The sequence below is a fragment of the Hypanus sabinus genome, chromosome 10 (assembly GCF_030144855.1).
Source record: "Hypanus sabinus isolate sHypSab1 chromosome 10, sHypSab1.hap1, whole genome shotgun sequence".
NCBI lineage: Eukaryota > Metazoa > Chordata > Chondrichthyes > Myliobatiformes > Dasyatidae > Hypanus > Hypanus sabinus.
The window spans coordinates 88321017-88339609 of NC_082715.1; the positions used below are offsets into that span (position 1 = coordinate 88321017).

General features: G+C 44.5%; 1 protein-coding gene across 1 annotated transcript in view; it reads left to right on the forward strand.

The window, feature by feature from the left end:
- Positions 1-9952: 9952 nt before the first annotated feature.
- The window catches only part of adgrb3 (adhesion G protein-coupled receptor B3), a 771743-nt gene continuing 763102 nt past the window's right edge, over positions 9953-18593 (forward strand). Inside the window, exons 1-2 of the mRNA XM_059982287.1 lie at positions 9953-10134; positions 12817-13597. Coding sequence (XP_059838270.1) covers positions 12832-13597 — 766 coding nt within the window. The 5' untranslated portion in view covers positions 9953-10134; positions 12817-12831. The remainder of the gene's footprint in view (positions 10135-12816; positions 13598-18593) is intronic.

Genomic DNA, 18593 nt, shown 5'->3' on the forward strand with positions numbered 1-18593 from the left:
TTGTCTTTGGACTGGAAATATAAGTGGCCCTAGGTTTGAGTGTAGGCGCTGGTTCGTCTTCTTAGTATCCTGCCCTCGCCTCTGTGGGGTAAGTCAGGCTGTCTTTGCCATTACCCTGCGATTGGATCTGTCTCTTCCTGTCCTTGGTCCGTTGGGTAAGCCAGGCCATCTTTGCCATTACCCCGAGGCTGGACTGTTCCCTTCCCCTTCTTTTTGTAGCCCTCGCCTGCATCCTCACCTATCCTTGCCATCAAGTTCCACCGCCAGAGCAAGACCGGAGCCTTGCTGTGTCTGGATAAGGAACTGTCTTTTGTTGTTTGGAACTGTCCCTTTGTGTCCTCACCTTCACTAGGTAGGTCCAGCCATTTGCCACTACCTTGGGTTGGAACTGTCTCTGTGTCCACACCTTTGTGAGGTAGGTGTGGCCATTTGCTGCTTTTCCCTTGCTTTCTTGACACACCTAGTCCTGTCCCTAGTACTTCAGTGTCTGTGTCTTGCACTTGGGTCTGCTCTCAATGCCAACCTGATGACACAATGAGGTCGTGTCTGTTGTAGACCAATTGTGCCGATAGGCAAATTGCGGCTGGCCCAGGTCCTTGCTGAGACAGAAGTTAATACTAAACATAACCAACCTCTCAAAGCACCTCATCACATTAGATGTAAGTGCTACTGGACAGTAGTCATAAGGCAGCTCACCCTGCTTGACTTTGGCACTGGTATAATTGTTGCTCTTTTGAAGCTGGTGGGAACTTCTGACTGTAGCAATGAAAATTTTTGAAAATGTCTTTGAACATCCCTGCCAGTTGATTGACACTGGTTTTCAGAGCCCTATCAGGTACTCCATCAGGACCTGTCACTTACGAGGGTTCACCCTCTTGAAAGACAGCCTGATGTCAGATCACAGGATCACCAGGTGCTGTGGGTGTCCTCATAGCTCATGTGGGAGTGAAGCATCTTTGCCATTCATAATGCTAGGCTTCAATTTGTAGGCAGTAATAGCCTGAAAACACTGCCAGAGTTGCCATGCATCTGATTTAGCCTTCAACCTTATTGGGAATTGTTCCTTAGTTCCTGAAATAGCCCTCCACAAGTCATACCTAGTTTTCTTGTACAGACCTGGGTCACCAGGTTTGAATGCCACAAATCTAGTCCTCGGCAGACTATGAACCTCCTGGTTCAGCCATGACTTTTTGATTTGGGTAAGTACTGTAAGTTCTTGTAGGTACAGTAGTTTTAATGAAGTTGGTGACAGCTGTAGCGTACTCATTCAAACTCGAAGATGAATTCCTGAGCACAGTCCAGTTCACCAATTCAAAGTAGTCCTGTAAGCGTTCCTGTGTCTCCCTAGTCCATACCTTCTTAGTCCTCACTGCTGGTGCTACAGTCTTCAGGCTCTGCCTTTACTCAAGAAGTTGAAGTACAACGAGATGATCAGACATTTTGAAATGTGGGCATGGAATAGCATGGGAAACACTCTTGATGGTGGTGTAACAGTGGTCCAATGTGTAGGTTCCTCTGTTAGTACAAGTGATCTGTTGGTAGAGCATTAGACCATAAGCCATAGGAGCAGAATTAGGCCATTCAGCCCTTTGCGTCTGCTCTGCCATTCCATCATGGCTGATCCCGGATCCCACTCAATCCCATACAGTTGCCTTCTTGCCATATCCTTTGCCCTGATCAAAAGGAAACCATCCACTTCCACCTTAACCCACGGATTTGGCCTCCAATGCAGCCTGTAGCAGAGCGTTCCACAGATTTACTACCCTCTGGCTAGAAAATTCCTCCTTACCTCTGCTCTAAAGGGTCATCCCCAATCTTGAGGCTGTGTCTTTCTAGTTCTGGATAGCCCCACCACAGGAAACATCCACTGTATCTAGTCTTTTCAACATTCAGTAGGTTTCAGTGAAATCTCTCCGCATTCTTCTAAATTCCAGTGAGTACAGGCCCAAAGCTGCCAAACACTCCTCATATGTTAACCCCTTCATTCCCAGAACCATTCTTGAGAACCTCCTCTGGACTCTCTCCAATGACAACACATGATTTCTGAGTTACGAGGCCCAAAACTGTTAACAATACTCCAAGTGTGGCCTGACTAGTGTTTTATAAAGGCTCAGCATTATCTCCTTGCTTTTATACTCTATTGCCCTTGAAATAAATGTCAACATTCTTTACCTGCCTTCTTTACCACCGACTCAACCTGTAAATTAACCTTCTGGGAGTCTTGTACCTCCAATGTTTGAAATTGCTCCCCACTTGGGTAATAATCCACACTATTCTTCCTTTCACCAAAATGCATTATCATACATTTCCTAACACAGTATTCCATCTGACACTTTTTTGCCCATTCTTCCAATTTGTCTAAGTCCTGTTGCAATCACATCACATTGCAATCCTCAGTACTACCTACCCCTCCACCTATCTTCATATCATCAGCAATCTTTGCCACTAAGCCATCAATTCCATTATGTAAGTCATTGACAAACAATGTGAAAAGCAGTGGTCCCAATACTGACCCCTGAGGACACCACTAGTCACAGGCAGCCAACCAGAAAAGATCTTATTCTCACTCACTGCCTCATGTCTGTCAGCCATTCCTCTATCCGTGCCATATCTTCCAGTAATGCCATAGGATTTTAACTTGGTAAGCAGGCACATGTGTGTCTCCTTAACAAACAACTTCTGAAAATGCAAGTAAATGGCAACCACTCTCTGTCCTTTATCCACACTGCTTATTACTTCCTCAAAGAACTCTGGCAGATTTTTTTTTAGACAAGATTTCCCTTGACAGAAACCTTACTGTCTTTGAATAATTTTATCACTGGTCTCCAACTACCTCAAAACCTCATCTTTAATAATAGACTCCAACAATCTCCCAGCCACTGAGGTTAGTCTAACTGGCCCGTAATTTCCTTTCTTTTGCCTTCCTCCCTTCTTAAATGGTGGAGTAACAGTTGCAATATTCCAGTCCTCCGGGACCATGCTGGAATCAAGTGTTTCTGGAAAGATCATGGCCAATGCATCTGTTAACTCTTCAGCAACCTCTGAAATGTAGTCCTTCTGGCTCAGTTGACATATCTACCTTAAGACCTTTGAGTTTGCCCAGCACTTTTTCCTTTGTAATAACAATGGCACTCACTCCTGCTCCCTGGCACTCATGGACCTCTGGCACACTGCTAGTGTCTTCCACAGTGAAGACAGATGCAAAGTGCCTATTAAGTTCATCTGCCATTTCTTTGTCCCCCGTTACTATGTCACCAGCATCATTTTTCAGCTGTCCAGTATCAACTCTCACCTTTTATAAAACTGAAAAATACTTTTGGTATCCTGCTTTATATTTGGGGTGATTCTGACTTCATATTTAATCTTTTCCCCTCTTATAGCTTTTTTTAGTTGCCTTTTATTGGATTTTAAAAGCTTCACAATTATCCAACTTTCCACTTTCTTTTGCCACCTTATATGCCCTTTGCTTAGCTTGTATGCAGTCCTTAACTTCCTTTGTCAGCCACTGTTGCCTACCTCTGCCATTTGAGAAATTCTTCCTCTGTGGGACATGTCTATCCGGCACCTTGTGAACTATTCCCAGAAACTTCAGCCATCTCTACCAATCCAGCTGGGCAAGCTCCACTCTCATGCCTCTGTAATTCCCTTTATTCCACTGATACTGATAGATGGGAGTTATTTTTCTCCCTCTCAAATTACAATATGAATTCAATCATACAATGATCACCTTCTCCTCAGGGTTCCTTTATGTCAAGCTCCCTAATAAGATCTGGGTTATTACACAATACCCGATCTAAGATAGCCTTTCCCCAAGTAGGCTCAAACACAAACTGCTCTAAAAAGCCATGTCAGCATTCAACAAATTCCCTCTCTTGTGTTCTGACACCAAACTGATTTTCCCAATCCACTTGCATATTGAAGTTCCCCATTACAATTGTGTCATTACCATTATTACATGCCTTTTTCTAGCTGTCTTTGCAATCTTAATCCCAGATTTTAACTACTATTTGGAATCCTATATATGATTCCCATAATAATTTTCTTTTACATTTGCAATCTCTTAACTCCATCTAAAAAGACTCAAAATTCTCTGAACCTATTCACCTCTTTCCACAAATGTAATTCCATCTCTCACCAACAGAGCCACAACACTGCCTATCCCTTCCTGTCTTTGATACGAAGTATATTCTTTGATGTTAAGCTCCCAACTATGGCCTTCTTTCAGCCATGACTCAGTGAAGTCCACAATATCATATTGACCAGTCTCTAATTGTGCCATGAGTTTGTCCACCTTATTCTGAATGCTGTGCACATGTAAATGGAACACCTTCAGTCCTACATACTTTGCCCTTCTGAATTTTGCCTCTGTGGTACAATTTAACTACTTACTCTGTCTGCATTCGTACCCAATCATTGGTTTGTCCTTCCTTACATTCATATTACACCCATCTGCTACTTGTAAACCTGCTGGCTCGTACTCGGCTCTATCATCCTGGTTACCAGCCCCCCGCCATATTAGTTTAAACCACTCCCAAAAGCTCTAGTAAATCTTCCCACAAGAATATTGGATTTAAATGCAATCTGTTCCTTTTGTGCAGGTCCCACCTGCCCCAGAAGAGGTCCCAATAATCCAGAAATCTAACTCTCTGCCCCCTGTTCCAATTCTTAAGCCATGCATTTATCTGCCTCCTCATTCTATTCCTATCTTCACGGTCACGTGACACAGGCAGTAATCCTGAGATTACTACCCTTGAGGTCCTGCTTCTCAGCTTCTTTCCTAACTCACTAAATTCTCACAACTTCTGGCTGTTTGTGATCCCTTTTCAGGATATTGTGGACATATCCAGAAACATTTTGGACCCTGGCACCTGGAAGGCAAACTACCATCTATGTTTCCTTTTTGCATCCATAGAATCGTGTATCTGTCCCCCTGACTATAAAGTTCCCTATAACTGCTGCCATCCTCTTTAGTTCCCTAGCCTTCTAAGCCACAGGGCCAGACTCAATGCCAGAGGCCTGGCAGCTCATTCCCCTCAACGGTACTCTAAATGGAGTACTTATTGTTAAGGGGACAGCCACAGGGGTGCTCTCCACTATTTGCTAATAAATAGTTAGAGACTTTTCAAACTCTAACTTTTCAAGACTTTTCAAGCTGGCCTGATTAAAATCCCCCAAAATGATGGGATAGGCATCAGGATGTGGTGTTTATTGATAACATTGCTCAGTTTGTCTAGAGCTTGTTTTACACAGCCTGAGGCGGGATGTACACTGCTGCCAAGATCATGGCTGAAATCTCCCACGCAGATAAAATGTACAGCACTTGATTACAAGGTGTTCCAGGTCAAGAGAACAGACTGCGACAGACACAGTGCTAAATATACCGTCTGGATAGTCTCCAGCCCCTTGGTATGAACATTGAATTCTCCAACTTCTGGTAATTCCCTCCCTCTCCCTTCCCCATCCCACTCTCACTCTGCCTCCTCTTCTAGCTGCCTATCACCTCTCTCATGATTCTGCCTTCTTCTACTACCCATAGTGCTTTCCCCTTACATTCCTTCCTCACCTCTCCTGCCTATCCCCTGCCTGCTTCCCCTCCCCCACCCCTTGGTCTTTCCTCTGATCGGTTTTTCACCTGGCACCTTCCACCCTCCCACCTTCTTTATAGGGCCCCTGTCCCCTCCTCCTTCAGTCCTGAAGAAGAGTCTTTGCCCAAAACGTTGACTGTTCATTTCCATGGATGCTGCCCAACCTGCTGAGTTCATCCAGCTTGTTTGTACAGTGCTAAAATAAACTGATTTGGCAGCTGTGGCTCCTGGACCATTTTAGGGCCTCTGCAGTTGTTGGTTTGTTTGTTTGTTTATTGCGATTCAGCATGGAATAGGCCCTTCCAGCCCTTCAAGCCATGCCACCCAGCAATCCCCTGATTTATTCTGAGCCTAATCATGGCACAATTTACAATGATCAATGAACCAACCAACTGGTATGTCTTTGAACTCTGGGAGAAAAGCAGAGTACCTGGAGGAAACAGATGCGGTCACAAGGAGAACTTATAAGCTCATCACAGGCAGTGACGGGAACTGAATCTGGGTCGCCTGTACTGTAAAGCATTGTGCTAAACAATACGCTACTGTGCTTCCCTCTGTGTTATTTGTTTGCTTTTTGCTGTTTGTGTGATTTGTTCTTTTTCTCATGTTGGGTGTTTGATGTTTACTTTAAATGGTTTCCATTCTGTTTCTTTGTTTCATGGCTGCCTATGTATCTCAGGGTTATATACTGAACACATACTTTCATAATAAATGCACTTTGAAACTTGGTAATTGACCTTCAGGCTTGATGTTGCCTATATTGGTTTCAGACCTTGATCCTCCTAGATGACTCTCTATAAATAGTTTCAAGTTGCAACATGTATATCAGTATGGATCTCCACAGAAAGAATATTCTGCTTCACAGATAACAGAAGTGAATGTAATGCACTGCCAATTAAACTTGATTTTTTTAAAATAACTACTTAACAGTTTTGCATAAACACTATTAATGAGCATTGCAGTTTTTGCAACAGAGAAATGGCTTGTCAGCTTCCAGGAAAGTGTTAGATGGTTGTTATCGGGGGCCAGGACTGATGGCTTGCTTTTCTTCTCGCCCCTTTTAACAGCATAATATCGAACAAAGGCCTCACCCCAAATCACCATTCATAAAGAAATTGTGGGCACCTGATACCTTGTTTCAGAATTATAAAAAATGAAATATTAAACACAATTTTTACTAGAATTGAGGCAAATATGATCATAATTGCCTAACAATGATAAATATGATCTCAAAGAGAGGTGAAGAATGAAGCTGGACACTACGGTTGATACTGCAGCATTTATGCCAGTCCCACCACAATATTGACAAAGAACAAAATTTCAAACTCAAAATTTGTTCAGTCGTCATGAATATGATTTGACTGACAGGGACAGGAATTTATTTATCTTTGCTCCAGCATCCTCTGAACATTCAGAAATATAACGATTATAACTTCCATCTCTGATTTTCCTCTGTTGGTGATATTTTAAGTCCTGAGGGATCAAAGCAGGGTGAGACTACAGTGATTCATGGTGATCAACCATGTACCCTGATACCAGCCTGGTGGGAGTAGGCAGTGAATGAATTGTTTACCTCGGGCTTGATAAACTGAATAGAGTTAGAATGACTCCAAAACTTCAGATGAGCCAGAAATGAAGAAGGAACAAATGTAAAGAGTTGAACTGGGCAATCACTCTCCTGAAAGATTAAACACATTGGGGTTAAGGGTGACTGCTAAAGGATCTGAAACTGGGATAGGATGGAGTTAGAGGTAGAAAGTCTAAAGGTTAGGGACAGATAAAGAGATAATGTAATGCAAGAAAAAAATAATTTGCACTTAGAACTAATGGCTGAGATACCTTCATGGGGATAAGACAAAATTCAAATCACATGCAGATGATGGAAATCTGAAATAAAAGCAAAAAAAAAAATGCCAAGAAGATTTAGCAAGTTAGGCAACATTCATGGACATAGAAACAGAACTCAATGTTTCAGGTACCAGATAGTGATAAAGGGTTTTCTGGATAAAACTTTCACATTCTTTCTCTTTCTACAGATGCTCCCTGTCTGCTGAACGTTTCTATAATTTCCGTCTGGATGTGATGAACCTGGACGGTAAGAGTACAACGGGAACATAAATCTGTGAGGTGAATGCTAGACATGTCCTCGCAATATAGGCAGAGCTAATTACTAACTATTAATCCACATAGAGAATTGGAATTATTATTCTACTGACATGTATAAATCCTCTTGCCCACTAAGTCCACGTAAGCGATGACGTTTGAAGCCTCATAAAGTAGGGATATGGATGGTAATATATGCTGAAGAAACTAGGGGGTGGGGAGAGAAGTTTAACGTAAAAACACTCACCATGAGGAGATTTTCGTTAACCGGAGGGTCTGGTGTGTGACACACTGGGTATGAGCATAACCTACGCTACCGTTCTGTGTGTGTGTGTGTGAACGGACTTTGGAGATGCTTTCTCAAAGCGTGTCTTTTCTGAATAATTTTAAGACTTCACAGGTCTGACGCTGCTGATCAGATCAGAATTAAAACAAAACTGACAAGGTGCTGGGGAGGAAGGAGAAAAGCAAGAGACGGCTTGTGTAGTTCTGAACTTGGTTCAGAAGCCAAGGGAAGGTTGGAGACCAGAGTGACTGTGGCTTAACAGTTGACTTTACCAGGATTACTGTCAAGGCTCGTACCCTGTGACGTCTGGGAACTGATTCCAGTCGCTGCTGCTGCCGCTTAATTTGCGAAAAGACTGGAAGCTTTGCCCTGGCGACTAAAAGCGGCAGCTCTCCAGTGGGCAAAGTACTTTACGTGGTCCCCGCGAACAGAACAGACCAGATAAAACAGTCCTTTCCACCTCCTCCCCGACCCCCAGCAACCCCACACCGCTCCGTGACCACGTTCACATTAATCCGATGCCCCGTGAGCCGATCGAAGATTCGCGTCAGTTCCCGAGGCCGCCGACCCGCTGCCGGGCACACACACACACACACACACACACACACACACACACACACACACACACACACACACACACACACACACACACACACACACACACACTTACGTTCGACGGACTTTAACTGTCGACTCCAAAGGAAATACCTGACGTGTCTGAGGACCGTGGACGGGGTATCTTAGCACAAGCAGGGGCAAAGCTGTCCCTCTTCCTTATCTCTGTGTTCTCTGCGCTAATATTTGTGTCACCCTGTCTCTGAGAACAATCCGCGTGCCGGCCGCATTTGGAAGGAACGGAGTGAGTCTCCGGACCCAGCCCTGTTCGGCCGCCTGCCCAACAGCACTGAACACACCGGCACGGTGGCTGGACGCCGGCCGTATCGTTCTGCCACTTTTTCAGAATGGTTGTTGTCGAACCCATCAACGCAGATGGTACGATTATCTGAAGCTCCAACACCCCCCCCCCCCAATATTTATCAACATTTCTCCCGTGACTTCCGCTCCTTTCGTGATCAAAGGGTCCATTCTCGCCCACCCTCTGTGCCACCGCTGAACCTTGCTCAGCCTCGCCGATCCGGCGGGCCCGCTTTCACTGAACACTCTGCCTTTAACCCCGCTCCCCTTGTCGCCCTCGTATCATGTTAGTGACAACAGCCAGGCACGTCTGACCGGCTCCCTGAAAGTTGTGGGCTAGCACTACTCACCATTACGTCCCCGTCCCCCCCCCCCCCCGCCACCTCCGCCACCCCCAGCCCGTCCCCGAGGACCCGGCCACAGAAGATTTGCCGCTGCGCCGACCTACAGGACCTGCAACTGAAAAAAATCTCAACGAATTTCTGGAGGAATTGACACATGGTGGAGGAGAGGGGACATTGATTTTGTGTGTCACCACCCCTACCCCTCCCCGAACCTGCTGGCTCAGGGCCCGCAACTGTCTGCGGGCTCCGAAAGCGGTGCGGAAAGCTCTCAGAGACACGCTCGCACACGTTAATACGGCTCTGATCCGACCGAGTGTGACGTGCGAACGCAGCCGCGTCCCGGGTCCAGCTCTCCTCTCCTCTCTTTCTCTCTCTGTACTGTACCAGCCTCCGCCACTCTTAACATATTTCCACCCGCCACTCCCCCGCCCCCTCCTCTTCACCAGCCAAGGATTTTTTTCCACCATGTCATCTCGGGAGAGTCCGCCAGTGATCTGAATCTATTTCCGCAGCGAGCGAAGATCTCAGCCGCCTCCTCTCGTTTCCTTTTTATTATTATTATTATTATTATTATTATTATTATTATTATTATTTCGCAATCTTGTGTTTCTCCCCCAACATAATCCGCTTCTCAAATCAGAGAGAGAAAAAAAATCCTGCTACTCCATCGGACTGGGCTTTTAACGGTTGTACTTGCGGGAGAGCGAGAGGGAGAAAAAATCCCCGTACAGATGCATTCCGGAGTTTAATGGCTTTGAGAAGAACCGGTTCCAATTGTTGATTGTTCTCTTTTAGGGGTAAAATGGGAAGAGTTAGATTCGAGGAATGGAAATCTTCCCACTCTACACTGGGCATATGTGCTAGCATTGTGAAGAAGTAGGCAGAGTTTTCGGATTGTAAGGTAAGCAGCAAGCCGCTTCTTCTTTCTCGCTCTTCAGATCTCACCACGGGTCCTGTGCGTGCATATGCGTTTATATCGCCGATATCAGCTTCAGTGGGCGACAGCTTTATACCTTGGCCAATTAGCCGGGCTGTCCTCGGTACCTGTCCCTTTCATACATTCTCTTTAGAAGTAAAAGCCCGCAGAGAACTGATCCAGGCAGATTTAAACAATTACGTTGTCCTGAGCGGGATGGCGGGTGGGAAAGGTTGGGATGAGAAACGTGTTTGTGGAGGAAGTTGAGATGGAAGTGAGCCAATGCGAGAGTCTCAGCATCCAGAACAACTTGTGCAGACAGCGGGGCTCTGGCGCCGACTATGTCTTACACGGCTGCTGCTATTAAAATATAAACTTGTGGGAACGGCTTCATTGGGCACTTGAGCTTCTGTTTTCAAATAATAACCCAAATACAGAAATCTCTCTGAGGCTTTAATTGGCTGTACCTAGACAATGTGTGGACGTTCACCGAACGCGTTACAGGACCAAGTTTCCTCTGTGTGTATGGGGTTGTGGGGGGAGGATAAAAGGATTGTTTTTAGTTGGACTGTGACCACTAGGTGAAAATTGCGGATGGTTCCCCGTTTCGCTCCCGCTTGGCACCCTATAGTGAGCTCCGTTGGATAATGCAGAGTGTCGAGGCGGTTGCGAAGCTGCTCTGTTCAGCCCGGCGGTGACTCATGGGGAGGCTGCAGTTCTGCATCACTCTGGTTAGAATTTGGGCGCTAAACCACGAACCCTGCAAAACGGCGTTCAACGAGGTGTCCCATTGCTCGAAGCCAAGGACGCATTACTCGAGGGTTCCTGAGGCAAACCCACAATTTCTTTAAAACAGAAGTGACATTTTAATTAGATGCATTTGAACTTTTGTCAGCTAATGCAGAGCTAAAATTAACAAAGGAGGACAAACCGGAGAGTGAGGATTTGTATCAGTATATTAAGCTCTGTGGAAAAAAAAACAGCAGTATGTTATTGAATTTCTCGCTGTAAGCCTTTAAACTCCAGCACCACTGACCCGTACTGTGTCCCCATAGTCGGTTTTTCTCACCTGCTTTAAGTCAAGACTGCATTCACATCATTGAGATTCAATCGATGCTAACAGGTTTAATACACGAACTGTTAATTTAGACGGATAGGGAGGAATATTGCGATCATCTTGGAGTTTTTAAAGCATTCCTGAATCAGAATGCCATTCCCATTACAAGACAAACGGGTTTTTTTGTTTGTAATGCCCACTTTAACCCCGGAACACGTCTTCAATTCAATCCTCAGTTCAGGTAGGATGCTTTGGGCCTCCCGTCTCATTTCATATTCAGGAAGATGCGCATTGTTTACACATTATGGGTCCCACTGGATGACGTGAATCAGAATATAAAGACTTATCACTGAAAGAATATAAAGTTCATCCTGACGCATTGCAAAGCACCTCACAGAACCGAAAGCCATGTGGTTAACTTTAAAGGAAGAATTGCGTGGGAAATACACGCAGCAAGACGGGCTGTGAAAGATTCAAAACTGCCTGAGAGGGTATCTTAACCACAAGCCTTCGTGCTAAGCGTTACATTTAACATGCTGACTAATTTGTCCAACTTTTAGGTGTCTAACCTGGTTCATACATTGAAAACACGAGCTTTGATACCCATTTTAAAAGTAAGAACCCCGCACAGGTAGCGCAGGAATAGCCAGCACAATGTCTTTATGAGATTGTGGACGTGCAGGGAATAATTTACATAATGGACACGCGGAAAATCGTGAATGTACCGTGTTTTAAAACATTTAAAAAGTATATTACTAGTACTTGAGGAAATGTGACTAAAAATTCAATTATAAAATACATAAAACAAAAAAGGTGCATCTGTTTCAAACCAGCACAACCTTACAGTTGGAGCCATCTTCTTGAGAATTTTTTGGATCCGGGATGCCTTTCTAAAGCAACCCGCGCATCAATGCTTGCATGTTGATTCTTATGCATTGCGTTTTCGGAGTTCAATGCAGTGGGAAAGTCCTGCCACCGGTAACCGACGGCAAAGCCGATCTGTGCAACGCTGAGGAGATTTAATATTCCCTTTAAGTTGCAGAAATGAAAGTTTATATATTTAGTAGGGCTGTCGTATCAATCGTAGTGCCGGGCAGACTAGGTGACAAGGGTTTAATTGCAGAAATATGAAATAATCTCATCTCCAGCCTTAAATGAATGTTCGGCCATTTAATCAACGATGTGTCTTAAATCTAGTCTGTATGATAGGTAAGTGGGAAAGAAACACTTCATTAAATGTGATTATTGATCGGCGAGGGATAATAATAATATTTCAAGCATTATTTTATAATAATATGTGCTTAACATTCTGAGTTGTTATTCTAATTCGCGTCGTTTTGTAAACAACAAACTTGAAGTGTCTCCGGTGCTGTGCAATTCCTGACTTCCACTCAGCACAGACACTAAGATAACATCCGCGTGGCGGCGATGTTTTCACAGCCATCAAACAAAAAACCCTCAGTGTAAAATTTTAGCCATTGTATCAATGATAGCCCAACTCATAATGGTGAAATGATCACGCAGGATCGTTGATCACCCGCCGACGGCAACGAGCCTACGGTGGCTTTCCCGAGCTGTTACTTGCATTCTAATCTTCTTCCCTTCCCCAGGCCAAATGACATAGGATGAGGGCCTTTGGTGACCTGATGACTTATGTGTTTGCAACCCATCTCCTGGTTATGGTTGGATTTAACGCTGCCGAGGACTTGTGCTCCGCCTTCGTGAAAGGAGTAATTTACGGATCGTATTCGCTCAACGAATTATTTCCTCAAAACTCCACCAACTGCACTTGGACTTTGGAAAACCCAGATCCGACCAAATATACCATCTACCTGAAATTTTCTAAGCGGGATCACGGTTGCTCTAGCTTTTCCCTATGGGCCTATCAGTTCGACCACTATTCCCCTGAGAAGATTCGGGACCTATTGAGAAACGCCAAATCAGTTGTTCACCTGTGCCAGGCAAGGAGTATGTTTGTATTTTTGGAGTTTGACAAGAACTTCGTCCAGTTACGCCGCCTGGTCCAGCCTGACGCCTCGGCGGGACACCCCCACGGGAAAGGGCAGACTGACCGGCCAGCTTTCGAGCTTCTGCTCTTGAACAAGGTGAGCCCCAGCGAGTTCGGCTGCCAGGTAATCTGCGGCTGGTTGGAGAGTTGCATAAGAGTCGGGGGCCACAACGGAGGAGGAGGGGACGGCAAGAAGGAGTCGGAGGCGGGCTCATGCGGGGTGATGGACGCCAAGTGCAATTGTCAGCAAGATGTGATGACGGGGGTGGTCGGGCTCGACATGGTACTACCTCTCAATGCAGATACTGAGGGCTGTCTCTCCGCCCGCCTCCACACCTCTCACACATGCAACCTGACCGAGGGCAAGCGTGCGCCTAGAAAAGGTAGGCCTCCTTATTTCACCCTGTTGTATTGGAACTTCCTGCCCACAAACACTGGACGTACCAGCTATTACACCAGTGAAATAATTTGTATTCTAATTGTTATGAATTTTGTGCATAATTATTACTGTTACAAATATTGCTGAAATATTGAAAATTGTGACCTATTTATGCGTTTAGCAGATTTAGAATCTCAAGCAATAAACTTGAGAAAAGGTTAAACATAGTTTTTAGATTTCTGAAATGAAAAAGACAAGTTTTATTTCCTAAATGTAAGTTCTTTTTAAAAGAGAATGCGTTTTATTCCCGGGTATCTTCAAATTCATTTTTTTTCTCTCATGGAGTGTGAAAGCTGATTTATTTTACGTGTCCCGAACGAAACCAGAATTCCCAGCAGTTCCTTGTGGGCTTCTCAGGACGTGTAAGAGAAAACCGGCAAATAACGAAACACGGTGCTCATGTAATTGGTGGCAGGTAGGAGAAGCACAGAGACTGGGGAGATGGTGTATGCTACCAATGGGGTGGTGAGAATTTGAATCTGTGAACGTGTCTGTTAATGAGAGCAGACGACTATCCAAAAAATTCATGTTCTCTCACAACTTGGGGTGCCACGAATACTGTTGTATGTTGTCCTTATGGAGAGAATGGTTGTCATATAAAACCATTTATATATGGACAAATATAAAATTATGACTTTTAAAGATATATTATGAGTAATTGACAATTTAAATACTATTCCCCTCCCTTACTTGTTCTAATGAAATTTCGCTAGATCAGGTGCCAATGTGAAGTCCATTACCCAGAATATCCTAAATTGGGTACAACATTTCTAACCCTCTGCAGCTCAGCACAGACTGCCTTGTCAGTTCAGTGAAGAGGTTGTAACACGACGGGGGGCCAGGTATACACACAACACATTAATTAACTGAAAATATAAAATAACTTCATATGTTTCTTCTTGGATTTGTTAATGCAAAAGTTAGGAATAACCCACTCTTTGCTGTTGGGAAACAGCTACTGCTGAATTAATCATCTGTGTTTTGTCAGGGAGCTTGTTCCCATGTTTGCTGTTAGTTGCTGGTATGCTGTTAGCTCATATATTATCACAGAGGAATCCCGATCAACCCTATTGAAAACTGACCATTTTTTCTTCTAGAGCGATTAATTATAACATAGCCTTGGTAGCTGCGTGGGGAATGAGTCTAAAAAAAACTTATTTTCCGATGTCGTAAAACCGACGGATGAACCTGTGTGAAAGATCAATAAAGGGCAGGGCTGGAGCTTAACCTGTTCGTGATGGTGTTTGTTGTCCACGGGACCATCCTTGAGTCATCATTCTTGGCTTGCTAAATACCATTTTATCCAGCCGCCCTTTCCTACACGAAGTAAAGAGGTGTGGGGCGATGTGGTTAAATGATAAAGTTGCTCTTTCGGCATATGATAGAAAAGAAGGGGAATGCAAAATGATCCCTTGCATTTCTAGAAGTAGGAGTTGAATAGCTGAATGGCTGACACAACTTGTGCTGCAGAGAAGATTGGGGTGCAGCCCACGCGAAGACAGCCCAGAGCCTGCTGATGGTTTCTTGAGTCATGGTGTATAACATTACCGTATTACTGTTAACAAGTCGCGGTAGTGATCGAGAGTGGTGGGCGCTCCTTTGCATCCTGAACGTGAGCGAATCTTTGTAAGATTCGCTGTCCGCCGTGACACAAAAGGCTGCATTCTCCTCACCATCTCGACGGAAATGTGAAGGCTCTTTTCGGATCTTTTATTTTGTTGTTGATCTTTTGCTGTCTTAGTAACGCCACAAGTGGAGCATATGCCACCTGAGATTAAATAAATGAGCTGGCTACCGTGGGTCCCTTACAGGTGATAAACCTCTCTTCAAGGGGAGCAGTACTGTGATAACGAGCAGGGAATCAGGATTTCCCTTTCAGTTCCGTTAGATTCTGACCTCATCAAAGTGTTCGACGAGGCAAGAATGAGGGACATGGCAGAGTAAATAACACGGCCTCCCTCCCGTTTGGAATGTCACCGCCGCTGATTTGTGCAGCTGTGCACGGTTTTAGATGTAGCGTACTTGTGCAGCGAGGGAACCGCCTTTTACTCCCAAAAGGAAGGGGGTTCGAACTACCTGTAAATATTACAGTCGTGGGGAAACGGGGTTATTTGTGATCCTAACTCCTCTCTCAGAAGAGAAAGAGAAATAAGATCCTCAAGTAATTTTCACAAGGAAATGTGATAAATTGTTCTCGAATAGACGCCGAGAGCCTTGGAGAAAGTGCAGAGTGTCACTAATTGGGCAAAGCAGCTCAGCTGCCGGGTGGTGTTCGCCTGTGTCCACAGCAATCAAGCCTCCGTCCCACACACCGCGGAGGGACGCATTCGTGTGACATTTGCGCCCTCTGCAGCACGTCCGCAGAACAAGCCTCCCTCCCTCGGACCCCCGGCCAGAACACGGCGATGCTCCGCACTCGTGCACCCTTTCCCTGACCCGAAACCATTCCTGCAACGGATCTCGATTAGAGCGGAACGCTCCCGTCCCCAAAGCCAGGATCGTCCAGCGTAAAATGGATGAAGTGTGGCGATGGATCGAGCGAAATTAACCCGCCCAGATCGGCTTTGGCATTTTATGTTGCTATTGCATTTACCGATTATATTATAAGCTCTACTGGCAACACTTTACAATCCACACACAGTTGCGCTGAGATATAACAGAAAAAGAGCAATTTTATCCTATGTTCAAGATGTTTATTTTTTGACGTTTCGGCTTAACAGCTCAGTGGAGGTATGTGTGTCGGTAATATAAATAGCGGTGAACATAAGTTACACTTAATACCGCCACACTGTTCCATTTACTCTCGCCTCTAAAGGTAGGAACTGAAACACTTAACCATTCACTTTACAATGTGCCTCACAATGAAAAATAAACTCTGCGCTTACCCCTGCCGATCTTCACTCTCAAGGTCGTGTGCGTGAGTGTACACTGCGTGTACGAGACCAGAGTTCTTCTCCAAGGACTCCCATATGTGTTTGATATGTGCGCTCAGCATAGAACTCTACTCCCAAGGATGTAAACAGTTAATGTATTGATAATCCGCGCCGCAGCACTTGGAAACCGTTTTGAAATTACACTGCTCAATACGTTTAATCTACGGGATGCGATATGGCTGCTATCTGATTTCCAGTGCTTGTAATGGCCAAATTGTGGCATGGCTGACTGTTGGCTCTGCTACACTGATTCGAATCGGAACATAGTTGCCCAAAACCAAAGTACAATGGAACGTAGATACAATTAAGCCAAAGGAAAACATATCCAAATTAATTTGCTAATTATGTAAAAATGGCTAATTGATTTCACCTATACTACATCCAAATACTAATCTTCTATCACTTAGATACTGAGCAGAAAAGGAACATCTCTATTGAGCAGGATAATACATTACACCGCATTGTTTAATCTTGGTACAGCAGGTGAAAGTGACAGCAGTACATCAGGTGTCTCAATGTTCTGCTGCTGTTCCTCATCCTAGCCAGTGATGTCACTTTTGAAAGTACTTGGTGAGTAAGCATTATCTGGTGAGGTTAGCAGCCTGACTGAGTACTATCCCCTCTCCACACACACAAACTACTCAAGGCCAGTCACCTGTAATACTAGAAATGTTTTTTGATTTGTTGCATCGAATAGTGTAATCTGAAGTTTGCAATGCACCAAACACTTCTCTCCACTCCATGACAAATAGACAACCCTGCCCAGAAGGGTTATTTGAGCCAAATGCACCTATTCAACATGGTCAACAATTTCCCACCTCATCACGAGCTATCACGAAGAAAGATGTGAAACCGGCTTCAGGAGGCATTGATTGAAGGAAAAACTAAGAGAATTATATTTCGTTAAATTTGCTCTAATTAGAGACAATCACAAGAACACTAGAAATAGGAGTGTGAGTTGGATGTTTGGACATTCTAGTATGTTGTCCAGTGGACAAAATCATGGCTAATTGATTATGCTACACAATACTTCCCAGATCTCTTGATTCCTCTAACTGTCCTGAAATCCATCCATCTATCTCTGTTTTAAATACACAAGATATCTACACCCTATTTAAGATAGGGAATTCCAAAAATTCACCACCCTCTAAATGAAGAAGATTCTCTTCAAGTCAGCTCCCCATTTCAAGACTGTACTCCTGCTTCTCAACTCCTCAAACGGATGAAACATCCTTCCCTTAGCGACCCTGTCAAGCTCTCTAAAAATGTGGCATGATTCAATGAGAGGGCTCAATTTCATAGTACAAATCGACACTGCCAATTCACCCAAAACTTTTTTTCTGTCCCACCTTAGAGAAATAAGATAGGGTTGTTGAGGTGAAGTGTACTTACCTAACATGGTTGGGAACTTCCCAATTCACAGACAGCTATCATGAAGAAAGAATGGAACTCAACTCTCTCCATTTCTTTCTGGACACCAGACCCGACTAGTTCCCCCTCTACCACCACTCCCATCCATCTGGGAGCACTGGTCCTCGCTCTCAGTAATTTCTTCTTCAGCTCTTCCCATTTATTTCAAACAAAAGGTGTAGCCATAGGTACTCACATGGGTTGCAACTATGCCTGCCTTTTTGTCAACCATGTGGAACAGTCTATGTTCCAAGCCTACACTGGTACCACTCCCCAGCTTTTCCTTTGCTACGTCAATGACTGCATTGGTGCTGCTTCCTTCACCCATGTGGAGTTCTTTGACTTCATCAGCTTTGCCTCCAAGTTCCAACCTGCCCTCAAATTATTAAGATCCATTTCTGACACCTCCCCTTTCTCAATGTCTCTGCCTCTGTCTCTAGATAGTTTATCCACTGCTATCTTTTATTAGCCCACTGATTCTCACTGCTACCAGGATTATACCTCTCCCCACCCTGTTACTTGTAAAAATGCCAGCCCCTTCTCTCAATTCCTCCATCTCTGGCACATCTGCTCTCAAGATGAGGCTTTTTATTCTCC